Raw genomic sequence first — 27,236 nt, 5'->3', positions numbered from 1 at the left:
TAAATCAATGAATTAAAGCGTTTTTACAAGCTATGTAAAATAAATGCATCATTCTTAAATATAACGTTGTAATGATTTATTTAGTGTTAGTTAAATAAATCGTTAGCCTTTGATAACAGAGAAGTGCGTCTCAGTTCGCTCTCTATATCATGAATCAATCGTGTGATGATGAGAAGTGATGAGAGAAACTGAGAATCCGAATCATTTGAATCAAATCATTTGTGAACTGATTCAGCCGACTACAAACGACAACAACAAACACAAACGAGTGGAATGACAACCGCAGATGTTTTCATGAAAGTGTAATATATTGCACCTTATTCTTTTTGCATTTGCACTACTCTGTCCGGTTTGCACTGTGCCCTACTTGTATATTGTTTTTTTTTGTTTTTTGTTTTTTATATATATATTATATGTATAATTGTATTTATTTGTATTTTTAAATTCCTATCTTTTGTATTTAATGTTACGTGTATGCACCTAGGGTCTGAGAGTAACACAATTTCAACTCTCTGTATGTCCGGTACTTAAAGCATAAATTTGACTTTGATATGAATACCAAATGTAAGTTAAAACTAGCCTACCTAACTATGAACGATCTGTGTAATTTGTGTATAGTTATTATCAAATCTATTAGCTCTCACTCTGACTACTGAACTAATTGAGACGCACACAGAGATTTAGTTTGCATTTATTTTATCTTTAATTATTCTCATCTTAAACAGGACAAAGTGTTCAAACACACAGAAAAACTCCTGGAGAATCAACTGAGACCCATGTGACACACTATTATAAAGATGGCGTTTTTTAAAGAGGAGAGTGAAGACGTGAAGATTGAAGAAACATTCATCAAATGTGAAGATACTGAGGAACAAACAAAGATTGCGTTTATTAAAGAGGAGAGTGAAGACATGAAGATTGAAAAAACATTCATCAAATGTGAAGATACTGAGGAACAAACAGGTTGGTTTTATTCTCAAAGCTGAACTCATTACAGAAATGAATGATATTTATGCAGAATGTCACACGAGTGTAGAAATGTTAAGACATTGGACAGAAGTGTTGAGATCACATGACAAACACTAACCCTGTCTTCAGTATCCTGTGTTCACACTGAGCATTTGTTATTATGACATCATGCATTTAAGTTGTAACAATAATATGGAAATAAGCCTAAAAAAACATTTTTCAGTAATATTAAACCCAATATCTGCTTCTAATATTAAAACCATTGATTTCTAGCACTTAGGCTAATTATGCAAAAGTATCTAATAATTTATTTATGTTAAAATTATTTGCACAAACCTTGAAATGTAAGTAATCATATTTGGCTACTGCATGCTGACTACATTTGTTCATTTTTAAGTATTTGGTAAGCAAATAAAACAGCCAGTGGACACTAAAGCTACATCTACATTAATCCAGATACAAATGAAAAGGCGTTTTTGTTTTAAAATTTTCTCCATCCACCCCTAGCATTTTCAGGTGTTTTCCAAAAGTTTCTCGTTTTCAAATGAAAATGTATTAGTGTGGAGACCTAAAAGATAGAATGTGGAATGACTTTATGGTGACAGCTTAATTCTCATTGGTTTGAACTACTACTATTATTGTATTCTAAAAACAAAATAAATCAACTTTTTCTTAAAGCTAAAATCATGATTTTATGTGTATATTCCCAAATATACTTTCGTAGTTTTTATTTTATTTTATCATACTTATCTTTATATAAAAACAACTTTAAATAACATCCATAAGTTTAATGTGATAAATACCACAGATATGCTTATTTATGTTACAGCTGATGAAATTGTGATGAGAATATTGCTTGTAAATAAATTACTTGAACAACAAATTAATTTTTTATTTTTATTTTTTTCTTACATATAGCTTTTTACTTTGTTCTACAAGTGGATGATTGATTTAGCTGTCTAAAGGACAAGCACATATCAAGGCTTAATGTCAAGCTCTGGGGGTTGTTTCAAAAAAGACGCTCAGAAAAGCTAGGATTAAAGTCCAAAACATGACCTGAAATAATCTAACAAATCTGTTGGGGTTAAAGTAGTACCATAAATGACCATTTAAAGGTTGTATCAGCGATTTCAAGCCTGAAACATAAAGTGTCAAATTCAGCTGACCTTTCTTCACGATCCACTCTCTGCCTGCCCCATAAATTGGCTGTAAAAAAAACATCTCTGTGGTCAGCCTAGGGTCCGAGATATACCAAAAAAAAACAATCGGTGCTACCAACGATTCCACAGCAAAACAAACAGTGTTCCAACCAATCACCGTCAGGGGGTTGGTTTTGTGGACTTTCGCTCCGCCTCCCTCACATCCCTGCACCAGTACGAAAGACCACAACACCAAACCCCTGACGCTGATTGGTTGGAACACTGTTTGTTTTGCTGTGGAAAGGTTGGTAGCACCGATTGTTTTCTTGGCATATCTCTGACCCTAGGCTGACCACAGAGACGCGTTTTTTTTTTTTTTTTTTTTTTTACAGCCAATTTATGGGGCAGGCAGCGAGCGGATCATGAAGAAAGGTCAGCTGAATGTAACACTTTATGTTTCGGCCTATAATCGCTGATACAACCTTTAAGTTCACACATTCTCACTCATTTGACCCAGGTTCAGTGAGTCAAGATAATTTAATGTGCACGTTTATTCTGAAAGCAGTCCTTCAAAAGCAGAGAATTATGAATAGCAGTCTCACCCAAGGTTAATTTAGTTTTTCTTGCTTGAATTTGTTTTGTTTTGATATAGTTTTCAAATTAGCAATTAAATTTAGTTTAGTTTTTATTAGTTTCATTAACAATTTTGTTAGTTTTAGTTTAGTTTCTATTCTGTGAACACATTTCTATTTAGTTTTCATGTCGTTAAGTTTCAGTTTTAGTTTTTTGGAGATCACACAGATCACGATTTCCCCGCAATTCTAAACTAAGCAAAATAATGTTAAAATAATTGCTGCAGACTATTTAAAAGTGTTAATTCATTTGAATTAATTATTAATCATTTAATACATAATATTTGTAGTTAAAATACAATATATTTAATACACCAATTTCTAATATTAAATTTATGAAAAAGTGGCTTGATATTGATTGACATTAAATATATTAATAAACTACTCACTCACAAAAACATTACTGGATGAATCTGCATTTTTGAATCAATCTCTATTCAATGACAAATACATTTTTAACAGTTACTTGTTTCCATCTAGTGGCGAATCAATGCAATCGACACAAACATTATTTGAAGCGCCAATTACTTTCAAAAGATGATGCGCTCTATTACTATAGACATTAATGTTTATTAGATTAGATTAGATTAGATTAGATTCAACTTTGTCATTACACATGTACAAGTACAAGGCAGCGAAATGCAGTTTAGGTCTAACCAGGAGTGCAATAAGCAGCAAGTGCAGGATATAGGTATAATTTATAAGTTATAAGTGCACTAATGGGAGATATGTAAAGGGAGAAACTATGGAAATTATTTACAGATGAAAGTATTGTGGACATAATTTACAGGCGCTATTAACAAGTAGAATGTACAAATAGAGGAGCATAGTATGCAGGTTGTAGTTAACTATAATCAGGAATTGCAGATTGATACAGACATAATATACAGGTAGCTGATTACTAAAGCAGGAATTAACAAATAATAATTTACAAATGTATAGATACATATCAAAAATTTACAAAATGTATATGTGCAATGGAAATGTGCATTTACAAATGGATATGTACAGTGTAGTGCAACAGATTAAGTAGTGCAATGGCAATGGGGAGACTGTAGGGGTGTGTGGGGTGGGGGGGCAAAGGTGTCAGCTCTGGGAAAGAAGCTGTTCCTCAGTCTGCTGGTTCTAGTCTTTGGGCATCTGAAGCGCCTGCCGGAAGGCAGGAGAGAAAACAGTTTGTGGGCGGGGTGAGAGGAATCCTTAAGAATACTGCATGCTCGACGCAAACAGTGCTTCTTCTGGATGTCCTCAATGGATGAAAGTGGAGTCCCTATGAAGCATTGGGCAGTTTTCACCAGCCGCTGCAGTGCCTTACGCTCCACAACAGAGCAGCTTCCGTACCAGACTGTGACACAGTTCGTAAGGATGCTTTCTATTGTGCAGCAATAGATGTTCACCATGATGGCTGAGGACAGCTGGTTCTTCTTAAGTGTTCTCAAGAAGAAGAGGCGCTGGTGAGCCTTCTTGACCAGGCTGTTCTTCCCTTCCTGAAGTCCACAATGAGCTCCTTGGTTTTGGTGGTGTTATTATTGTCTGTGCACCACGTGGCCAGGAGCTGAATCTCCTCCCTGTAGGCAGTCTCATCGTCGTTGCTGATGAAACCGATCACGGTAGTGTCGTCTGCAAACTTGATGATGGTGTTAGATCCATACACAGGCCTGCAGTCGTGGGTGAAGAGGGAGTAGAGAAAGGGGCTCAGCACACAGCCCTGTGGTACACCAGTGTTCAGTGTGATGGTAGTGGAACAGATGTGACCTGATCTAACATGCTGAGGTCTGTCAGTCAGAAAATCCATAACCCAGTTGCAAAGTGAGGTGTTAACGTCCAGGTCTCTAAGTTTAGTGATTAACTTAGATGTTCTGACAGTGTTGTATGCTGAGCTGAAATCTATGAAACTATGACCTTTAATCAGACTATTGCTGTGATAATATGAATGACTGGATATTTGCAAAGACTGTTTGTGAAGCTGTTTTTTTTTTTTACATAAACATGAAGACTTTTCTTTCCGTCAGTGGCAAATACAGATTTAAATGTTCCGTATGACTTTTTCAAAGGTTAATAGACATCATGATTCGTTGTCATTTGCAAATGAGATTGCTTGGGTGTTTGAATCTCTATCCTTTAAAGATTAATCAGCTCTAGTATATATGGGATTGATCGCTTGTGTTACATAGAAAAAAATATATATAACAAATTTGCCTAAAACTGATGCAGTAGCCTAGATTTAATGCAGGTGCTGTTCAGGTCGCAGTCTTTATATTTTTGCCATGGGATTAGAACGTAATGATTACGGAAACGATTATTTATTTTTGATAATTATTATTTTATTTCAGTTAGTTTTTTAATAAACATTGTTAGTTTCGTTTCATTCTAGTTTTTCCATTTATTTTGACGTTTTTATTATATTTCAGTTTACAAAATTGTTTTCTGATCAATAGTTTTTGTCTTAGTTTTAGTTTTCGTTTACGAAAATAACCTTGGTCTCACCTCAGGTGTTGTACCACAAAATTTTAAACATGCAATAGTGGAACCATTGATTAAAAAGGCAAATTTAGACCTATATAAAACTGCCATTTCTTCCCAAAGTGGTAGAGAAGGTTGTATTAATACAACTGCAGTCTTTTCTATATTTACATGGGGTTCAGGAAGTGTTCCATCATAGCATTGAAATGGGACTTTTTTATGTTTTTAAGGGTGCTTTCACACCTGCCTTATTTAGTTCGGTTGAATCGCACTAGAGTTCGTTTTCCCTGTTGGTGCGGTTCGTTTGGGCAGGTGTGAATGTAGCAATCGCACTCGAGTGCGCACCAAAAGCGGACCAAAGAAGCGTACCGAGACCTGCCTGGAGAGGTGGTCTCGGTACGCTTTCAAACGAACACTGGAGCGGTTCGTTTATGGTGAGAACATGAACCGAACTTGAACAGACCCAACCGCAAAAAGTACTGCACCTTTTTGACTAATCCAGCTGCCGTAGTCTGCTGCGCTGTTCATTATGGGATGAGGACAAGTATTTGTTGACAGTTAGCGCTTTAGCAACATTGCCCTTGACAGCTCGCGGACAAACTTGGAGTTGTGAGGAGGTGCGGAGCCTCATAAATTCGGTCTGATGATCATATAGGTCCCAACTTTCAAAAACTCACAAGAACATCACAATCTTTCTCATTTAAGGGGCCGTTCACATGTCGCGCCTAAAAACGCGTGGAAAGCTTGCGCTCCAGTGGCGTCTGCCGTTGCTAAGCAACCATAACCTGCGCTCTCCATAAATACGCTAAAGTTTCAGCAAAGGATAAATGGATTTTCAGCATTAAAAATCGCTTGCAGTAGCTCTGCTATTATATTTATTAAATGTTTATTCCTGTATAAGCTGTTTCTCCAACTTGCCAGTGCTTTCAATGTTATTAATGGAAAGGATGAAGCTGATTGGTTGGTTCATGTCACATGACCTGCGGTGTGCTTACAGCATCCTGAAAAAATGAGATGTTTTTATCTCGATGCGCCGTGTTCGCGAATTGAAAAAACGTGCCTAACAGTTTAGAAAATACGTTCAATACACTGATCTATATAATTCTCTATTATAGATCAGTGGTTCAATGACACGATCTGGCCAACGAGTGATGTGGATGTTGTCACATGACTGCATTTTGGTTCGTTTCAACTGGTTCGGACCAGAGCAATCAGTGTGGTGTGAAAAGGACCCAAAACGGCAGAAAAATGCTACAATGTATCATTTGTTGCCCTTGGTCCGGACCAAATGAACCCGAACCACAGATGTGAAAGCACCCTAAGAGTTTTTAATGACCTGTTATTAGCTACTGACTTTGGTAATTATGCTTTCCTCTTGCTATTAGATCTTACAGTAGCATTTGACAGTGTAGACCATAATATCTTGGTTTCTCAATTAGAAAATTGCATTGGTATTAAGGGTACTGAGTAGGAATGGTGTCTTCTTCAGCGTCATTTGTCACGATGCAGGCAGGAACACACGAACAACGACGTAAATAAAAGACGTATATTTAATAAATCCAACGGAATACAGGCAGACACAGGAACACCAGGGGAAAACATCCATATAACATTAAAGACCGACAAGAATACAGGGGAAAACACACACACCTTAAATAGACCTTTTTCACAGAAACCGGAAATACGCAATCGCAGGGTATGCAGACTTCCTGTGTAATGTCAACACAGAAGAAAGCCGGGTAATTTAAAATTAAAATGGAGAGAGTCTACACAACTTCCCTCGCTGGTTTGCCAAAGATAACTTTTGCCGACCTGATAAGAGTCGTGTAGGAAAACTCCGTCACAAAGAGGAACAAATTGGATAAAGGATATACATTTTTCCACTAAGATTTTATCCGGGACGTTCTAAAACGCTTAACGTGGCTTAACGTACGTAAAAAACGACCAGGAAACCCCAAATTTCTGTCATACCTTACTTGGAACAAACACTAACTACTATCAAAAGAACGAGCCCTTATTCCACAGATAAAGTGCATAATATCACTTTAAGCGTTTTCTCCCCCATAGAAGCCCATTATAAGGAAACAGCTTGGTTTAACTCACCTTAACAGCGACCAGGGAAGACCAAACTTCGATTAAATTTCACTTATTATAAACACTTTCTGTTCTCAAAAGAACGAGCTCTCATTCAGCATATAAAGTGATCGCCCCCCATAGAAGTCCATTATACAAAAAAAAAAAAAAGCTTAACATGGCTTAAAATTTTACTTATAATAAACACTTTCTGCTGTCAAAAGAATGAGCTCTTATTCAGCGTATAAAGTTAAGGAAAAAGCTTAACATGGTTTGTTATAATGGACTTCTATTGGGGGCGATCACTTTATATGCTGAATGAGAGCTCGTTCTTTTGACAGCAGCAAGTATTTATTATAAGTAAAATTTAACATAAGTTTGGTTTTCCCTGGTCGCTGTTGAGGTACGTAAACCACGTTAAGCTGTTTCCTTATAATGGGCTTCTATGGGGGAGAAAACGCTTAACGTGATATTATTCACTTTATCTGTGGAATAAGGGCTCGTTCTTTTGATAGTAGTTAATGTTTGTTCCACGTAAGGTTTGACAGAAACTTGGGGTTTCCTGGTCGTTTTTTACATACATTAAGCCACGTTAAGCGTTTTTCACGTTGTTTAACTGGTTACCGGCATACCGGGGCGGAAATAGGTTTACACAGCAATTACGTATTTCCGGTGCAAAATACGGAAGTTGTGAGAAAGGTCTATAGACAGACTGATTACAACATCCAGGTGACAACAATGAGGGAGAAACCAAAATACTCAGAACTGCGGGGGAAAATGGGAGAAACCAACATGAAAGTCCGGGGGTGTGACACATTTTCGTGTGGAGTTCCTCAAGGTCCATTCTTGGGCCTGTTCTGTTCTCTATATATTTGCTTCATGTAGGGTCCATCTGTAGGAAGTATGGCATCTCGTTTAATTTTTATGCAGATGATTCTCAGCTTTATCTGCCTTTGAAAATTAAAGATGCAAAGACCATAGCACCATTGTTGGACTGTCTTGAAGACATTAAACCTGGTTGGTTCAAAAAAAAAGTTTAATGAAGAAAATAAAAGTTGTGGTATTTGGATCCAGGGGTGCTCATGACTCTTCTCAGTTGGATCTTGGTGTTTTAAGATTATATGTGAAGCCCAATGTAAAAATGTGGGTGTTATTATGGAGTGAAAACTGACTGGATAAACAGGTTAATTCAGTGATTAAAGCTAGTTGTTTCCAGTTGAGGCAATTATCCAAAGTGAAGTCTTTTCTATCTTTTAGTGACTTTGAAAGAGTATGTTTAGGTATTGTGGTATTATGTTTAGGTATTAGCCAGGCTTCTCACACATTTGCAGTTGGTACAGAATGCTGCTGCTCGTATGTTGACAGGAACACACAAACGAGAACATATTACACCAAATCTGGCACCTCTCCATTGGCTTCCTGTTCATTTTAGAATCAGTTTTAATTGATTTTTCTTTTAGTGTTTAAATCACTAAATGGACTTGAATATTCTGACTTAATACAGCTGTACACTCCAACAAGAGCACTTAGATCCACTGAGCATTTACTTTTGGTTGTTCCTCCCATAAGGTTAAAAACCGGGTGACCTAGTCTTAAAACTCATCTTTACTCGTTGGCTTTTAACACAGTATGAGAGTTAAGTTTTTATGATTGTGTTGGACTCTTGTCTGTTTTACAGTGGTGTGAAAAAGTGTTGGCCCCCTTCCTGATTTTTTACATTTTTTAAAGTTTGTCACACTTTAATATTTCAGAATATCAAACAAATTTAAATATTAAAGATAACACAAGATGCAGTTTTTAAATAAGGGTTTCTTTTAATGAAGAGGAAACAAAATCCAATCCCACATGTCCCTGTGTGAAAAAGTGTTAAAACATAACTGTGTTTTATCACCCCTGAGTTCAGTTTCTCTAGCCACACCCAAGCCTGATTACTGCCACACCTGTTCACAATCAAGAAATCATAAATACGACCTGCTTGAGTGAAGCAGACCAAAAGGTCCTCAAAAGCTACACATTTTGAGATCTAAAGAAATTCAGGAACAAATGAAAAGGAAAGTGATTTAGACCTATCAGTATGGAAAAGATTATAAAGCCTTTTCTAAAGCTTTGGGACTCCAGCGAGACATTATCTACAAATGGTGAAAACAACCAATGGTGGAACAGTGGTGAACCTTCCCAGGAGTGGCCGCCAGACCAAAATTACCCCAAGAGCGCAGCGACGACTCTTCCAAGAGGTCACAAAAGACCCCACAACAACATCTAAAGAGCCTGCACAACTGCATGAAAGAGACTGGGCAAAAATGGCCTGCATGGCAGACGTCCAAAAACCACTGATGAGCAAAAAGAACATAAAGGCTTGTCTTAGTTTTGCCAGAACATGTCTTGATGATCCCTAAAACTTTTGGGAAAATGCTCTGACGAGGGACTGATTGATTGCAGTTGTTGCTGCTAAGGGTGGCCCAAACAGTTATTAAGTTTACGGGGGAAACATTTTTTCACACAGGGCCATGTGGGTTTGAATTTCCCTTAATAAAAAAACTTCATTCAAAAACTGTATGTTGTGTTTATTTGGGTTATCTTTGATTAATATTTAAATTTGTTTGATGATCTGAAACATTAAAGTGTGAAACATGCAATAAATAAATTAATTAAATAAAATCAGGAAGGGGGCCAACACTTTTCCACACAACTGTATGTGTTTATTGTTTTAAATTGAGTATGCTTGTACAGCACTTTAGTAAACACTTGTTGTTTTAAAGGTGATTTAAATTAGAAAAATAAACTTTGACCTAACAGGTCAGTGTAACAGCCCGTTCATCTTTTTTTTCTCGTCTCTCTCTAAATTTGTTGCATTTTATTCCCTAGGAGACAAAATGGTATAGAAACATTGAGATCAGTCTGTATATAGATTATAGATATGTATAGATCCTAAACTCTGTCATTAGATTTTCTAGATTTTTTTTTTTTATTATTATTAATTAGATAACGGCCAGCCTAAACTCTGTAGGGGACTGAGCAGGATCAGGTTTTGACACCCTGGTATAGGATCTAGCATACATGCATTACATATCTACATGTTTTGATGTTAATTTTTTTGTGCCACTAAACTGGGGTTTATGCCTTTTTTTCCCACCTTAGACCTAACAGCGCTGAAAGAGGAGAGAGAAGAACTGAATGAATCTGAAGAGAAAGATCAGTTTGAGAATCTTAATTTCATATATGGAGAAACATCTTTTTGCTCCTTAGAGTCTGAAAAGACTTCTAAACAAAAAGAAGCTCAAACTACAGGAACCAGGAGTTATTTTTCTTGCATTGAGTGTGGAAACAATTTCACTCAAAAAGGAAGCCTTAAAACACATATGAGAATTCACAGTGGAGAGAAGCCTTTCATCTGCCAACAGTGTGGAAAGAGTTTCACTCTAAAAAAAAGCCTTAACAGACACATGAGAATTCACACTGGAGAGAAGCCTAATACATGCAAACAGTGTGGAAAGAGTTTCGCTCGTAGTGGAAACCTTAAAATGCACCAGAAATTTCACACTATGGAGAACCCTTTTACCTGCCAACAGTGTGGACAGAGTTTCACTCAAAATGTACACTTTAACAGACATATGAGAGTTCACACTGGAGAGAAGCCTTATACATGCAAACAGTGTGGAAAGAGTTTCACACAAAGTGGAAACCTTAAAATCCACCAGAAAATTCACACCATGGAGAGACCTTTTACCTGCCAATGGTGTGGAAAGAGTTTTAATCAAAAAGGAAGCCTTAACATTCACATGAGAGTCCACACTGGAGAGAAGCCTTACTCATGCAATCTGTGTGGAAAGAGTTTCAATGAAAAAGGAACCCTTAACAAGCACATGAGAGTTCATACTGGAGAGAAGCCTTACACATGCAAACAGTGTGGAAACAGTTTCAGACAAAAAGGAAGCCTTGACAAGCACATGAAAATTCATAATAGAGAGAAGCCTAACAGATCCCCTTAGTGTAGAAAGACTTTCAAACTAAATGTACAGAGTGGAGCATTCTAATTCACATTTTAAAGCTTTATGTTTAGTCCATAGTACACTTTAAGCTCAGTCAACACAATATAGCTAGTTGACACGGTAATGCATAAAAGTGCAAGGAATAATATGGATTAGGGACAATGCGTTCGCTCTGTCTACAATGTAAGAACTTCACATTTGTATATCATGAATTGAAAAGAGATCTCACAGAAAGTGCAGTTTTTTGGTTGAAGCACAATAAAGGACATTGTTAGCATTTTTAACATCACCGTTTCCGGTTACAACTACAACCCTTGTTCCCTGAGAAAGGGAAGGAGACACAAGGACATACAGAGACAGGCTCCTCCCTCCGTCGACTCCAACTTAGACTCTGTTCATCATTCTCTTCCTCCTGTTGTTCCATCAGTGCAAGGGTGCACCTTCCAGAAGGGAAGATGATATGCCAGGAATATGGACCTGTTTTTGTTTCTGTGTGCCCTTTTTTGGTCGCTTTCCTTTCCTTTAGTCTAGTTAGTCATTCTGTGCACCTGTGTTCCCCAGTTACCTCATATATTAAAATCAAAGTCTGTGCATTCTGTCTCTGTTGGGTCTCTATCGTCCAATACGTTTGTCTTCCCTGTTAAAGTAGTGGAGCTATTTTATTTAGCGCTGTCACAGCCACTTTTTTTTAACCTTCTGCTGGTTCGAAGTAGTGGTATATATATAAAAAAAAAACATATTACAAATTAATTAGCCAGACACACACACACACACACACACACACACAAAATCTCTCCCTCTCTCTTCTAACCAGTTTTTGTGGCAGAGTGACACTTTCTTGCTGCATTTTATTTAAAAAAAAATAAAGGTAGTTGTGGTATAAAACTATTACAAATTAATTAGCTGCACACGCACACACACACTCTCCCCCTCTCTCTGCCCGTTATCAGAGTTTTTTTTTTTTTTTTTTAAACATCTGCTGGCTTTAACCAGTTTTTTGGTTTCACGCACTGAGTGACACTTTCTTGCTGTATTTTATAAAAAAATAAAATAAAGGTAGTTGTGGTATAAATAATATTACAAATTAAGCTACACACACACACACACACCCTTCTCTCTCATGATCAGTGATACAGAATAATGAGTGATACAGAGAGTATTTCAGCTGACACTGCACCACCTGTCAGAGTTTGCGTAACCTTGCAGGACAGTGAGGGTCAAATCAGTGACAATGAAAACAGTGGCAGTAGCACCCACCTTTCCCCTACTGAGACCAATATTTCATCTGGAGTACTTCTGCAGTATGGAACTCTTTCACTGTTTCTGAAAATGATCCATCCAAAGCCATTTGCAAGCTTTGCAAGTCCAAGCTAAGCAGAGGTAGAGATGCAAAACATTACAATACAACATCTCTACATAACCATCTGCTATATGTTCATCACATGAGAAAGCCCACTGTATCAGCCACCTCCTCCTCCTCCTCCTCTCCTCTTCCTTCTCGGGTCACTGGTGTTCAGCTGGGTGATGCTAAGGGCTCACATTCATCTTCCTCTTCACCAATACTCACTGCATTTGCAGCAAAGCAGCCATTCTCAGCAAACCATCCCTGGTCAAAACAAATTACAGAGATGATTGGTAAAATGATCTGCACTGATCTTGAACCTTTCTCTGTGGTGGAGAGGAGAGGCTTCAGGACACTTGTTGGCTTTTTAGAGCCCAAGTATAAGATACCTTCAAGGCACTATTTCAGTCGAACTGTAGTGCCTGAGCTGTATGAGGCAATGAGAGGGGAGATGGTCCAGTCGCTTAGGGCAGCTGAAGGAGGTGTCATCAACCTCACTACAGATCTCTGGACCAGCAATCACTACGCACATGCATATCTCTGTCTTACTGGGCACTGGTGTGAACGTGTAGGGGAAACTTCAGTACAGGCTGCAAAATGTTGGTGTGCTGGACATTGCGCACACATCAAACAGCATTCTGTGCTGCCTTAAGGAAAAGATGAGAGAGTGGGAAGAATCTGTTGGTGAGTCTGTCACAATACGGTTTGTTGTTTCCGATAATGCAGCAAACATGGTGAAAGCTTTGACTGAATATGGGCACATCCGTTGCGTGTCCCATATGCTTCACTTGGTGGTGATCAAAGCACTGGAGAAGGACAGGGTTGGAACATCCCTTCTCTCCAAAGCCAGGATCATATCTGGCCATGTTCACCGCTCAAGCAAAGCCAGCAACAGACTACATGAGCTGCAAACACAGTTGAACCTCCCCCAGCACACGCTCATAACAGATGTAAAAACAAGGTGGAACTATACATTCTACATGCTCCAGCGGCTGGTGGAGCAGCGCAGGGCTGTGCAGATTATGACACAGGAGTCTAACATGGGTAAAGCTCCAACAATCATCTATCCAAATGAGTGGGGTTTAGCATCAGACATGTGCCTGTGCTCCATCATCAGGTCACTGCATGCTGGTGAGGAATCTGAGGATGAATCTGATCAGTTCATGGATGGTGATGACAATCAGGATGTCACAGTGGGGCTGGGCCAAGATGTTGCGGCTGAGTCCAGGGAAAGGTTAAGCACAGCAGCAAGGAAACTCGCAGCCAATCTGAGCAAAGAACTAAAATGGCGAACCAATTTTTGCAACCTCCACATTTCTGCTTGCCACTGTCCTTGACCCCAGATATAAGGCCAGCTGTTTTCCAAACAATGTTGATGTGGAGGCACTAAAGAGGACATTACTCCTCAGGGTGGAGCTCTGTGACCCTGTGGCTACACCTGCAAGAAACACAGAAGAGACACCTGCCACCAGCAACACTTCAGTCTTGTCTTTCCTGCAGAAAAAGAAATCGGCTAGTCCAATGAGGACACATTTACCATCAGGTGATGTGGAGGCCTACTTGGCAGATGGGGACATCAGCCTTACCAATGACCCAGTGAAATACTGGTCAGGCAAGCTTCAGTGCTGGCCCAATCTTACACGCTTTGCACTGCAGCATCTCAGTTGTCCACCTACAAGTGTCCAGTCTGAGCGTGTTTTTAGCACAGCTGGAAATGTGGTCAGTCCACAGCTTGCAAACTTAGACCCTAGCCATGTGGAACAACTGGTCTTCATTAAAGTCAATGCAGATCTGAAAAACAGCGTCGGACTATTTGATCAGTAGAACACAGTCCCCCCCGCCCCCTCTCTCTATTTCTGTCTTTCTCTTACTCACTCACTCACACACTCACACATACCTGGTGTGGAATTAAAAAAAATTAAAAAGAGCTAAAAAAAATAAATAAAAAAATCACACTGCTCAAGGTTAAAAAAAGAAAGTTGTGTTGAAATGAAAACTCTTGTTCATTACATTTTACTTAAAATTGCAACCGCATGTGTTGTATTCATTGTTGCAAAACTTGTTCTGTATATAGTTTGTTTGTTATCATGATCAAAACCACTGATCTGAAGCTCAATGCTGATGCTGTCATGTAAATAGTTTTCTAATCAGCAATAAATATAACAATTTCTGATCAACCCAAATCAATTGCATGCTTAAAATAACATACCGGTTAAAGCCCCGCCCATTTCAAGACAACATGACCCACTTCCAGGTTAAATCCCACCCACTTCCGGGTTAGGCCCCGCCCACTCCGAGTACATATACAGATAATTCATATGGTTTACAGATACAGATAATGCTGTACTCGCTCATCCCTACTTATTATTCATCAGCCTCACATATGGCTCATCATTTGAATATCTTGGGCCAAAGCAGGCCAAGTGGGGCTAAAGGAACAAAGGCAGAGTTAGAGACAGTCAGCAACGCTGTTTATTTCCACATTTTCATGTCAAGTTATCAACTAGCATCAACATTTCAGACATTTAAAACAATTTTAAAGGAAAAACTCACTTTCAGACACCAGTAAATTATCGTCTGTCGTGGCAAAAATCAAACAACTCTCATCGCATAAGAGACAAATTCACTAAAGGTTTATTTCTTGCAAGAAAGGTCAGACAGTCATACAGAAATACAGGTTGCTGCAGAGTGTGGCAAACAAGGTAAGGAAACAATAGTAAGGAAACAGGGAAACACATTCTACTATATCAAATCTTAATGTTTTAGGGCCCTGATACCTTTACCTCATGTCATCTTCAGAGCAGGTTTAGATAAAGCAGAAACTTACACAATGCCTCATAAGCACAAATAAGTAAAATTATTTTTTTCTTCCACACATCTGAATTAACATATGATTACGACCCAGTGGGAATTATAGTCAAGGCAGAAATGTATTACACAAAATGCTAAAGGCTGCAAATGCTTACAATTGCTACAATAAAGACATGTTATGCTTAAGAAAATAAAAGAGACTGCTTGATGAAGAATGTGCCTTTGTTTATTCTGTAATTCTGCATCTGCATATTTCATACATTCAATATAATTGTGATTTCATTTTTATGTCTGTTGTTTTGTGTCAAGAAAATAGGGTTAATTTTTTGTCTTTTTTCATTTTAGACCGGATGGCACTGAAAGAGGAGAGTGAAGTACTGAAAGAAAGAGAAGAGAAAGATCATGATTTCATAAATGGAGAAAAATCTGTTAGTTGTTCAGAGACTGAGAAGACTTCACTAAGAAAAAGGACTCAAAATACAAGAAGTTATTTCACTTGTCAACAGTTTGAAAAGTGTTTTAATCAAACAGAAAGTATTAGAAGACACATGAGAGTTCACGCAGGAGAGAAACCATATGTCTGCCAACAGTGTGGAAAGCATTTCGGTCATAGAAAAAGTTTTAAAAGACATGTTAGTGGTCACACATGTCCTCAGCGTGGACAAAGTTTCCATAAAAACAACACTTTGAAGACCATATGATAATTCACACTAAGCAACCCTACACATGCCCTCACTGCGGGAAGAGGTTTAATCATAAAGGACGCTTTGGAGAACACTTAAGAATTCACACTGGAGAAAAGCCTTTCAACTGCAAACAATGGAAGAAGTTTTAACCAAAAAGGAAACCTTGACAGACACATGAGTGTTCACACTGGAGAAAAGCCCTACACCTGCCAACAGTGTGGAAGAGGTTTTAACCAGAAGGAAAACCTTCATTGCCACATGACAGTTCACACTGTAGAGAGCCTTTTCACCTGCCAACAGTGTGGAGTAAGTTTCACTTAAAAAGAAAGCTATACCAGACACATGAGAATTCACAATGGAGATCAGTCTTACACGTGTGATCAGTGTGGAAAGACTTTTGATCAACATGAAAACCTTGAAGTCCATATGAGAACTCATAGAGAGAATCCCTACACATGCTCTGAGTGTGGAAAGAGTTTTCGTCAAAAACGGCACTTTGAAGATCACATGAGAATTCACTCTGGAGAGCAACCCTACACATGCCCTCAGTGCGGAAAGGGGTTCAATCATAGACAAAACTTTGAAGACCACAAGAGAGTTCACACAGGAACACCTGCCAGCAATGTGGAAGAAGTTTCAACCGAAAAGGAAACCTTAACAGACACATGAGAGTTCACTCTGGAGAGAAGCCGTTTAAATGTGGTCACTGCGGAAAGAGTTTCATAAATAAAGCAGCACTTAAATACCACATGAGGTTTCCCACATGAGAGATCAGGGGCCTCATTTATAAAGACTTGCGTAAAAAACCATCCTTGATTTTATCTAAGAACTTTTCTGATTTGATCGTAAGAGCGATTCAGAGAAAACGAACGTACGCACGAAATCCATGCGTACGCCAGTCATTCGGTTATAAATCACAAATTATCGTGGAATTGTGTGCAGCTGAATGTTCCGCCGTCGAAACGCCCCTGCTGAATTAATTAACATATAAAATGAGCTCATTCCTAAAGCAAAAACTCTGTGACAATGGCAAGTAAAAAGGAGCGCAAGAATCAAATTATAGTGAGGCTGAAATTGACGTTTTGTTGATGGAGCTACAGATGCGTGGAAAGGTGTTATTTGGAAGTTTGTCTGGTGGCGTCACTACCAAGTCAAAGTATGTGGCCTGGCAAGCGGTTACCCAGTCTGTAAATGAGGTTGGGGGAAAACAAAGGACCCTGCCAGAGGTGAAGAAAAAATGGGCTGATATGAAATTGCAATCAAAGAAACGCATCGCGGCGCATATGGCCAAAGTGAGGCTTACTGGAGGTGGTGGACCCACATCCAAACTGAGTCCGGAGGATGAGAGAATATGCACAATCATTGGAGAGGGGGCCGTAAAGGGAATATATGAGGAGGGCGACACCGACCTTTTGTCTGCAGAAGGTTCAGAAGGTATGTGTTTGGTTCAAATGAAGTGTCTTAATTGAATAATGAATCTTCAAACATTGTTATAATTCAATATGTTTATTTATTTAGACGAAGGGTCTTTACAGAGACGAGCTGTACATTGCAGTCGGACTGCCTCCCTAACAGCAGCTGCACCTGCAATATCCACACCAGAGGCCGCATCTTCATCACACTCAAGACCTCTGCGACCACCAGCCGCTTCATCCCCATCCCATCGTGAGCGTCTCCGACCTTCAACTTCCTCTTCCACCCGTGGTAGAGTTTTATCTGAGGCAGTCCTACAGACACAAAGGGATTTAAACCAGTCTGTTAGTGAGGTGGTTACCGAGCTTCGGCAAGTCCGGCATGCTCTGGTTGAAATGAATCAAACTTTGTCCGCAATTGCGGGTACTTTGAACAAATTGCTTAAATAAAAACCTAAAATGTGAACGTGTGTGTTTATTCTCAGCAAAATGATTTACCTGTTGGTATAATTGGTGAATCACTTCCCGTCTTCTTCTCAGCGCAGTAATGTGCGTGTTATGGTCAGCAGGGAGGGGAGGGTGGTCATCTTCGTCCATGCGCATTTCCTGTTCTAGTAGTTCTATGCCATGGTTTAAACACGTGTTGTGTAGTACACAGCAGGCTAGGATTATCTGGCAAACCTTTTCGGGGTCATATAACAGTCTCCCTCCTGATGCATCCAAACATCGCCACCTTCCCTTCAGCATGCCTATGCTGAGCTCCACTACCGACCGCGCACGAGCATGTACAGTGTTGAAGTGGGCCTCCTCGGCTGTCTCCGTGTGAGCAATCGGGGTGAGCAGCCATGTCTTTAGAGGATAACCTCGGTCTCCTGTTGTCGTAGAAATTATTAATTTTACCGTATGCTCCCTGAAAAAAAAATAATAAATTGGGCAAAAGTTTTTAAAAAGGGTTTACCGAGAAGCCAGCCATCTCTGCCCGCTCCGGCCTCCAGTCGATTTCCAACACTGCAATTATGCACGATGAAAGAATCGTGCGTTGACCCTGGCCTGCGCGCAACAGCATTTAGGATTGCCATACGCGCATCACAAATGAGCTGCACATTTATGGAGTGGAAATTTTTCCTGTTGACATACATGTACTCGTTCACATGTGGAGCTCGTATGGCAACATGGGTGCAGTCTATCGCACCAATTACGTTTGGGAACCCTGTTTTACGCAGGAAATCCTGCCTCCCTTCTCACTGTTCCTGGGCACTATATGGGAATCGAATTAATTGCGGACATAGGCCAATAATTCCGCGAAGAACATCAGGCAATATTCTGCTAAATGTTGATTGGGATATTCCCGACCTGTCTCCAATTTCTCTTTGGAACGTTCCTGTGGCCAGGAACCCAAGAACAGACAAAATCTGCACCTGAACGGGTATGGCCTGGTTGCGTCGGGTGCGTCTCTGTAGATGAGGGCCCATTTGAGCACAAAGCTCTAATAAAGCCCTTCTCGGCAAGCGGTACCTGCTTATCAGCCATGTGTCATCATGTGCCCAAAAGTCTGCGCGGTCACGAAAAACTCTTTCTCTCCGTATTGCACAGTTGGCAATATCCTCTAACAAGACCAATGCTGCCATGTCTCCTACTAAAACTCAACCCACCATGACAGTTTTTATAGCCTACAAAATAATTTACACCTGTGGAATTAAATGTATGATAATCGTACTATAATATGAATCAACTGCCTATTGATTTGATTGTATTAATTCTGTAATTGATGAACATGACGATAAAACATTATTAAAAATAGGTTTAAAGTATTGGAAGGGTGCTTATGCTTATATCAGCCAAATCGTAATCATATTTCAGTGAAAGAGGCAAGATTGTCTTTTTTATCTGAAATTCCTTGCCCGTGCGTTGAACTATCTGCAATACCACAAGGTAACGGTCGTACGCCAAGCTGGAATCTGACGTGGAGATAAGTACTTTTCCACGTCAAAGACGGTTTTTATAAATCTGTACTTTGACGTGGATTTGATCGTACGAACACTCTAAGATCAAATCAGTGCGTAAGAAAGTTTTATAAATGAGGCCCCTGTATTTTTATGTTAGCAGTATGACATGAGTCATAATAACACCAGAGAGAAGCCTTTGCTGTGCCATGATGATTCTAAGTTGCAATCAAATAGGAAATAAAATATGGTGTGGAGAAATAACTGGGGTCCATTAAGTGTGAACATGGGGATATAGGAAGAAATGTAACAGAAGCCAAATACTTACAGATGACTAGAGAGTATTGTGTTCTCACCTGAGCTCTTTTACTCATTTGGTTTCATAATTGAATCTTCAATGGTAAGCAAAATGGGTAATTTTTCATCAGTAAGGTCCAGTAAAATACCACCACACCAGAGCAACTCATTCTCAGTGTCAGGAGCATTGTGAAGGACTGAATTACCTCTGCTCCTGCAATTTATATCAGGACTGCCATGATGTATTCACATTTTAAGAACTTTTGTAGCAATAGAAAGAGAATAAACTGGTTTTATAAGTGAAGCTTGATAGATTTAATAGTCTTTTATTTGCAGTTGATTTCAGTGTTACTCTTAACACTAAGTAGGGCACATTATATAAACAGTAACATTTATTTTATCAAGCCATTTAAATGGCAGACCACTGCTTTTCAGCCAGACCCAGGCACAATTAGTTATTCATGGAAACTGCAGGAAAAAACATTTGCCCCAGAAGCAAAAGAAAAATAATCCAGGATAGTGTTTGAATGACTTCCCCAAAGAGGGGGGAAAGGTAAATAAATATTAATAATAACAATATTAGTCACAAGAGTGAAAGAATGACACATTTGCAGTCACTCCCTCTGCTTTTAAGAGGCACAAGTTTTGTGTAATTTAATGGAAAGGTTGTAAATGTACATTACTTAAAAATAACAAAATATAAACGTGTCTAAATTTTCGATACCAATAACTGTGGAAATGCATTATCATACGCATATAATAGACATCAGTGTGTATCCGGACTTTTATTTTACCCTGACGATGACGTCACAAAGCTGCGCTGTGCTCCTGCATCTGCTGTGATTCATCTGAAAAAAAGGTTTGTGCTTTTTAGTTTGTAAAGCCATGCAAACTGTTCTATCAATTAACACATTTTTATAAGCTACGTACAATATATGAATAAGTCTTAGATATAAAGTAACACTGGTAATACAATATTTGATATTTTGAGTAAAGCGCATCCTCATATTAATAAAGTAACCGAGCGACACTCAAAGAAAACCTTATATTCCGACTACGCCACCAGGGTTTAACACCCACGGAAATAATTTAACACAGCAACACAAGTTCTTTGCTAAAAAAGGGAACAGAGACGTGACTTTCAAGTTCAACAATTTTATTAATAAACATCTCCATGTAGGCAAGATCAACTTTATTATATGCTTGTATTTCTTTAAAAGGATGTCACAACTTTAAAAGATCTGCGCTATAGGCCAAATATTAAAATAGCCCACCGTTCTTAGCATATCAGGATTACCAAGCCTGCAGAAAGGGAGAGAGGAAAGTCACAGGGCCACGGACCCCTCAGCCTGAAGACACACACCACACGTGCACTGATATACAAATCTGCAATAACATAAAAGGGGTAGTGAATGGTGCAAATAATTCTACACGCTCAAATCAATACTCATACAGTGTAGAAAATCTCACACAACCATGCAGTGAGAAGAAGGCCCGGACGACCCCAAAAGGAAAGCACTCCCATGCAGGCTGGTTCCTGTAACACAGAAAAATGGATTAAAACTTGGGTTTACAAAACACAAAACCCAGCGGTTGGCATAAAGTAAGCTCTGTCGGTTACAAAAATAAACAAATTACAATCATACAAAAACCCAAAATATTAAAATAAACTTGAAAAATCAAAACAAATCATAAACAAAACAGCAGGGCCTAGACATCAGAAGTCCGTATGCATAGAGCTCCACAAAGAACGATCTGCCAAATAAAAGCAATCATGAATACAAATCTTTTTAACAAATCCAAATCAGTATAAATACAAACATTACAAATCAAACACTTGCTAAAGTAAATACAACACAATGTCTTAAATCACTAAAAATACACATGACACATGACAATTCACATCAATATTTCTGTAACAACTATAACTCTACCGCACACATACCTCAGCCGTAATCCAAGAATGGAATGTGACTTTAATAAAGTGGAATAAAACTGCTGCGTAGCACGGCTCGTTGCTCTAAGCCAGGGGTGTCAAACTCATTTTAGGGTGAGGGCCGGATGAGAAGGAATGTGACCATGTGCGGGCCGAATCTCCTTTTTTCATAGAATCTCCTTTCAAATCATAGTGCACCAAATTACAAATGAATTTGCAAAAAATAATAATACTAAAAAAAACCTAGAAAGACACAATATTCTGTAAAACTGCATTTAATAAGTCCTCAGCAACTGTTCATCAACACTCTTATTCCTTGGGAAAACAAAGTTGTCCAAAGTAATGGCAACAAAACCCTTTTCTTTGAACACTAAGTAAAGCATTAGAAAGCTTATTCCATGGTTATTTGTCAAGTCATAGACAAGTTAAAACTAGGTTTGATATTTGCAGCGCAAAATTTGAAAAAGCTTATGGATAAAAAAGACGGTTGTTTTCGTCAGTTATGACACGCAGCTCTAGCATTCTGCCTGCTTCAAATCAGACACAGAGATTAAATAGTCCGGTAAGATCACATTTATTTTGAATGAATCATAACATTTGTTTCAGGAAATTTTCGATCGACAGAGAGAGAGAGTGAAAGCGAGAGAGATGACAGTTTTGTGTGTGTGTATATGTGCACTGCAAAAACAGATGTGTTAAAAATGACACATGTTGTGTAGAATTTTAACACATGTACTGAGTGGGCTCAGGGACAATACATGTTGTGTTGAATTTAACACAAAATATGTGTAAAAAGTCATTTTAACACATTAATTGTTAATAAAATGCAATTAAAATGTCCAGAATTTTCTAATTAAGGTGGTAATATTAAAACATTAAACATAATATCAAGAATTTGTAATTCTAAAGCATTCAAGAAAAACAGACAAGATGCAAGAATATAAGTCATTTAATTAAATGTAAATAACAAATACATTTAATCAACTTTAAATTTCAGCCTACATTCTAAAACCAGCTAGTCAAGTTGAACACAAACACTTTACAATTGCTAAAAACATCATAACAGAAACATAGCTGTCTTTAGGCAATAAATCATGAATATACAATTTCAGTTTTAGTAATTGACACATGTTCTGAACAGTACAGTACTAAACTGTTGACACACGGACACATGGTAAACCATGAACTAAAACAACAATTTCACTCTACACAGTTGAGAGAAACGAGTCTCCTATCAGGATTAAAATAATTTCGAAGTTGTATGCTTTAGCATACAAGATAACATTTTAAATCATACAACGATAACATGATCTACTAACAAACTCAAACTCAGTGATGTATTCTAATAACCTACTTTGAGACATTTTAATTGTTAAATGCATACAGTCATGACAGATGACTATAGCTCTTAAAGTTTATTAGTAGATCATGTTATTGATTAAAACGTGAAAGGGATAGTTCACCCAAATATGAAAATTACATCATTTACTCACCCTCATGTTGTTCCAAACATGTACAAGTTTACTTCTGTTGAACACACAGATATTTCAACGAATGTTTGTTAACAGACAGATGACTGTACCCATCGGCTTAGTATTTTCTTGTTGAGTTTCAAGGAAACTCAACATTATGTCTAAAGGTCTTGCATCTGCTGCACTGGTCAGGCTGATCATTTCATATTAGTTTGTTTGGTCTACCACAAATGCGTAAAAATGGTTATCAAAGTATTTGATTTTTAGAATTGAAACATCAGAATTGATGTATTACCAACTTGTGGGATAATGTGAATAATTTCACTAAACACAGACTCTCCTTTATAGTCAAACTTAAGAGCAGCACAGAGCCAGTTCTGTAAGTATGTCCATGCACACTAAGGCCGTGTTCACACTTGCCGTCCTTTTTCAAACTGCCAGCGTCTGTTTTACATTCTAATCCTATGGAGTAAACCGTCTTTTCAAAAAAGCCCTAGCGCTTTTTTTAAACACCACCGCCGGCGTCTTTTTTTGCAGCTCAGAGCGTCTTTTTAAGTTTAAAAAAACGCCCTACGTCAAGCTCTTTTTTGACAGCTGACCAATGACAAGCGAGTAGCGGGACCTATCGTTTCCATAACAACAAAAACAACAAGAAAAAACGGAGAAGTTGCCGGTAGATAAACTTATCGTACTAGTTTGTACTAGTTTGTCACAACATTGTAAAACAATGTTGTGTGCAAAATGTTATTATTGAAAACGGAGGGGAGGAAATAATCGTTTCTCTAAATACCCGGCTGTGTGTAAATGTGGTCTAACAGCGTGAGTGACATAAATGGTGCTGTTCAGAGTTAAGTCATCAGAGGTTGATCTCAGATTGTTCAGCACAGCATCAGCTTGCTTCGAAGAGCTGATGGTAACAGGGTATGCATTTGTAACACTCATTTTCACAGAAAAAGGGTCACCCAACTTGAAGTTATACATTTGCTGAACTTGATGTTGTTTGTAACTCAGCGTCTTAGAGATATTTTTGAAGTTTCCAACCACATGTGCATGTCTTTTTAATGGATTATGCTTCGCCTCATATCTCATACACCATAGCTGAGAAAGAGGTCCGAACATAACCATCATCCTCGGATAATGGGTCATGAAATGATGTTTGGGAATCAGATTTCGATCATAGAGCTTCTTGAATAAAGTGTGGTGTTCTACAATGAGTTCTTTCAGAAATACAGCAAGCCCGTGAGTAACAACAGGAGCAAAAACAATGTTGCATATTTCCCTCAGCAGAATGAATAGATGCCAGCGTTGACTTTTCTTGTCAACAAGATCGCCAACTAAAAAGGGCAACACTTGCAAAAGGCACCACATTTGTGATGCAGTCTGTTTTACTGCATTGTCAGAGGTTCTTAGATTGAGAATAACAATTGGTTACTGCAGCTTATTTAAACAGGAGTCCTCTTTAATCCCTGTCAAGTTTGGATCGTTAAGTCTGACATGCTGCTGATAAATTTCCCTGGGGCCTGTTTCAATAAGGAGGTTCAGCCAACTCTGAGTTTAAACTTGAACTCTGAATTGACTTACCCTGAGATGGGAAACTCTGAGTTTTTGGTTTCAGAACAGCTGAACTAAGTTAGTTCAATCCACTCTGAGTAGGTTGACTCTGAGTTTAGTGCTTGCACCATGACTATGAAATGCCCTGATCAATGGAGCTCCGAAATTATGATTCACCATGGCAACAGCTCCCGCCAAAAAGACCTCTGCGAGCCAATTGCTTAACTTTAATTCTTAATAATTATTAAGAATATAATAATTTAATTATTAATAATTAGAATATCAAAGATAAAAACTGGCACAACGGTAAGTTACTGAACTATTCATGGTATCCCACAGGCAAAAATAAATAAATAAAATAAAATAAAATAAGAATGAAACAGCTAAACATGAGGTATAAAAACATAATTCAACCAGGTAAAGCTTTAAGCATAAAGGGTCCATGGGTGTATAGGCTACATTACTTTAATAATATTTGACAGTAAAATATAATTCTGTGTCTAAATGCAGCAGCTTTTTCCACATAGTCTAATGCTCTTTTCACATAATTAAATGTTCTCTAATCCAAACAGTTGCATTTCTTAATTAGAGTAATGAAATGATTATTTGACGCCGACTCAGCCAACAGCAAGAAGGCTCAGATGAAGAGGAGATGGAAGTACTGGAAGAATACTAAAATCCAACATGAAAAAGACTAAAAGTTGCATTTGTGCATTTAGGGAAAAAAAAGATGGCTGTGGTGGTGTGTGTAACATTTGTTTGTCACTTTGACAGTGTCTGCATTATGAAAATATGTGCAATAAATGAATGCACCTAAAAAATGCTTTTCTTACTTAGTATTATTGTCTTGTTGTTTCCAATTTAAAAAAATCTAAAGATTCTTAAATCAAGATGCATTTCTAAGAAAAATGTCTTTCTTTTTTCTGTCAAAAAGGTTTTTGAGGAATTCCAGGAATTTTCTCCATATTTCGATGGAAGCCAACAGGCCAAATTTCAGTTTCAATGCAGCTTCAAAGGACTCTACATGATCCCAGCCCAGGAATAAGGGTCACTGGAAACTTGTAAAGCCCTTTGAAAGCTGTATTAAAACTGAAATTTGAACCTTCAACCTTTTGGCTCTCATTGAAGTCCACTATATGGAGAAAAATCCTGGAATGTTTTCCTCAAAAACTTTAATTTGTTTTTGACTTGAAGAAAGAAAGACATGAACATCTTGGATTACATGGGGGTGAGTGAATTATCAGGAAATATTTTCTCTGGAAGTTGTCTTAAGTGGAATATATATTTAATTAAACATTTTGATTAAACTGTTCAGTGTTCTTCATCATCACAGTATTTTAAGGGCCTGTCCACACGGAGACGCGTTTCGCTGTATACGTATTAGTGGTGCAACGGATCACAAAACTCACGGTTCGGATCATATCACGGATTTGGAGTCACGGATTGGATCATTTTTCGGATCAGCAAAAAACAAACAAAACAAAAAAAAGTTTAGTTTTTTTTATAATTACTGAATGCTAACTTTAAGTGCTTCTAATCCACAGCAAAAACTACTACTGAACTAATAAAGTCAATTACAAAAATGACGAGTGTAGATGAAAACAACATAAAGTTACTAATAAAATCAATAACACTAGTATTCAGGTTCAGAATTTAATTGTAAAATAACAAGTGCTTCTCACTGCAGGTATTTATAGGACGCTGTCTCTTTAAGCCCTAATGCACGTATCTAATACCGGCACGCATCTTTCCCAGCTGTTTCGGTTCACTGAAGACATAACCGACTGTGTTTATCAGAATACCAAAACGGGTATTAAACATAACTTTGTATGTATGTTAAGAGAAGTTTTAAAGAGGAATCAATCTGTGAATCACGCAGTCTGAATCGCGCGTCTCTCTCTCTCTCTCTCTCTCTCTGTGCGCGTGCTCGCTTCAGGTATGTGCGGCAGCTGTAAAAAAAGGAAAAAAGGAAAAAAAGAAAGAAAGAAACAGCGAGCGTGTTCTCTTTAGTTTGAATGGGTAAATTGGCAAGACAAAACATATGCAAATTATACACTTTTACTCTATGATGGTTCAATTTAAAAGTTAATCCGCGAACCACATGCGTACCGAACCGTGGGGTCCAGTCCGTACGGATCACGGATCATCTGCGATCCGTTGCACCCCTAATACGTATACATTTTTTATCGTATTGGCGTTTCATCCACACGGATCCGGCGTTTTAGGAGACTGAATCCGCTATTTTTTGAAACCGGGTCCCAAAGTGGATAAATCTGAAAACGACACCCTCGCGGTTTCGTGTGTACAGCCAATACGTATATTTTGCGAAACGATGATGTCATCACATCACGTGTCGGCTGCGTCACACGTAACAGCTACAACAATAATGGCGGACTACATGATTGTGTTCGTGTTGCTACTAGGCCTGCTAGCTTTATTACAACAAAATATATTGCTTCTATGCAACTGTTATGAGCAACAAGCGATAATGTTCGCATCTTCGTTTTCTTCTTCTTAGTTC

The 27,236-nt window shown here is 38.3% G+C and overlaps 1 protein-coding gene across 1 annotated transcript in view; it reads left to right on the top strand.

Annotated features, from left to right (window-relative positions):
* Positions 1 to 27,236, top strand: part of LOC141334073 (uncharacterized) — a 105,552-nt gene that overhangs the window by 63,532 nt on the left and 14,784 nt on the right. The window contains exon 4 of the mRNA XM_073839224.1: positions 10,995 to 11,219. Within this exon, the coding sequence (XP_073695325.1) occupies positions 10,995 to 11,219 (225 nt within the window). The remainder of the gene's footprint in view (positions 1 to 10,994; positions 11,220 to 27,236) is intronic.

The sequence above is a fragment of the Garra rufa genome, chromosome 4, assembly GCF_049309525.1.
Source record: "Garra rufa chromosome 4, GarRuf1.0, whole genome shotgun sequence".
Taxonomy (NCBI): domain Eukaryota; kingdom Metazoa; phylum Chordata; class Actinopteri; order Cypriniformes; family Cyprinidae; genus Garra; species Garra rufa.
The sequence above is the reverse complement of the archived record's forward strand: the minus strand, read 5'-3'. Positions and strand labels throughout refer to the sequence as shown.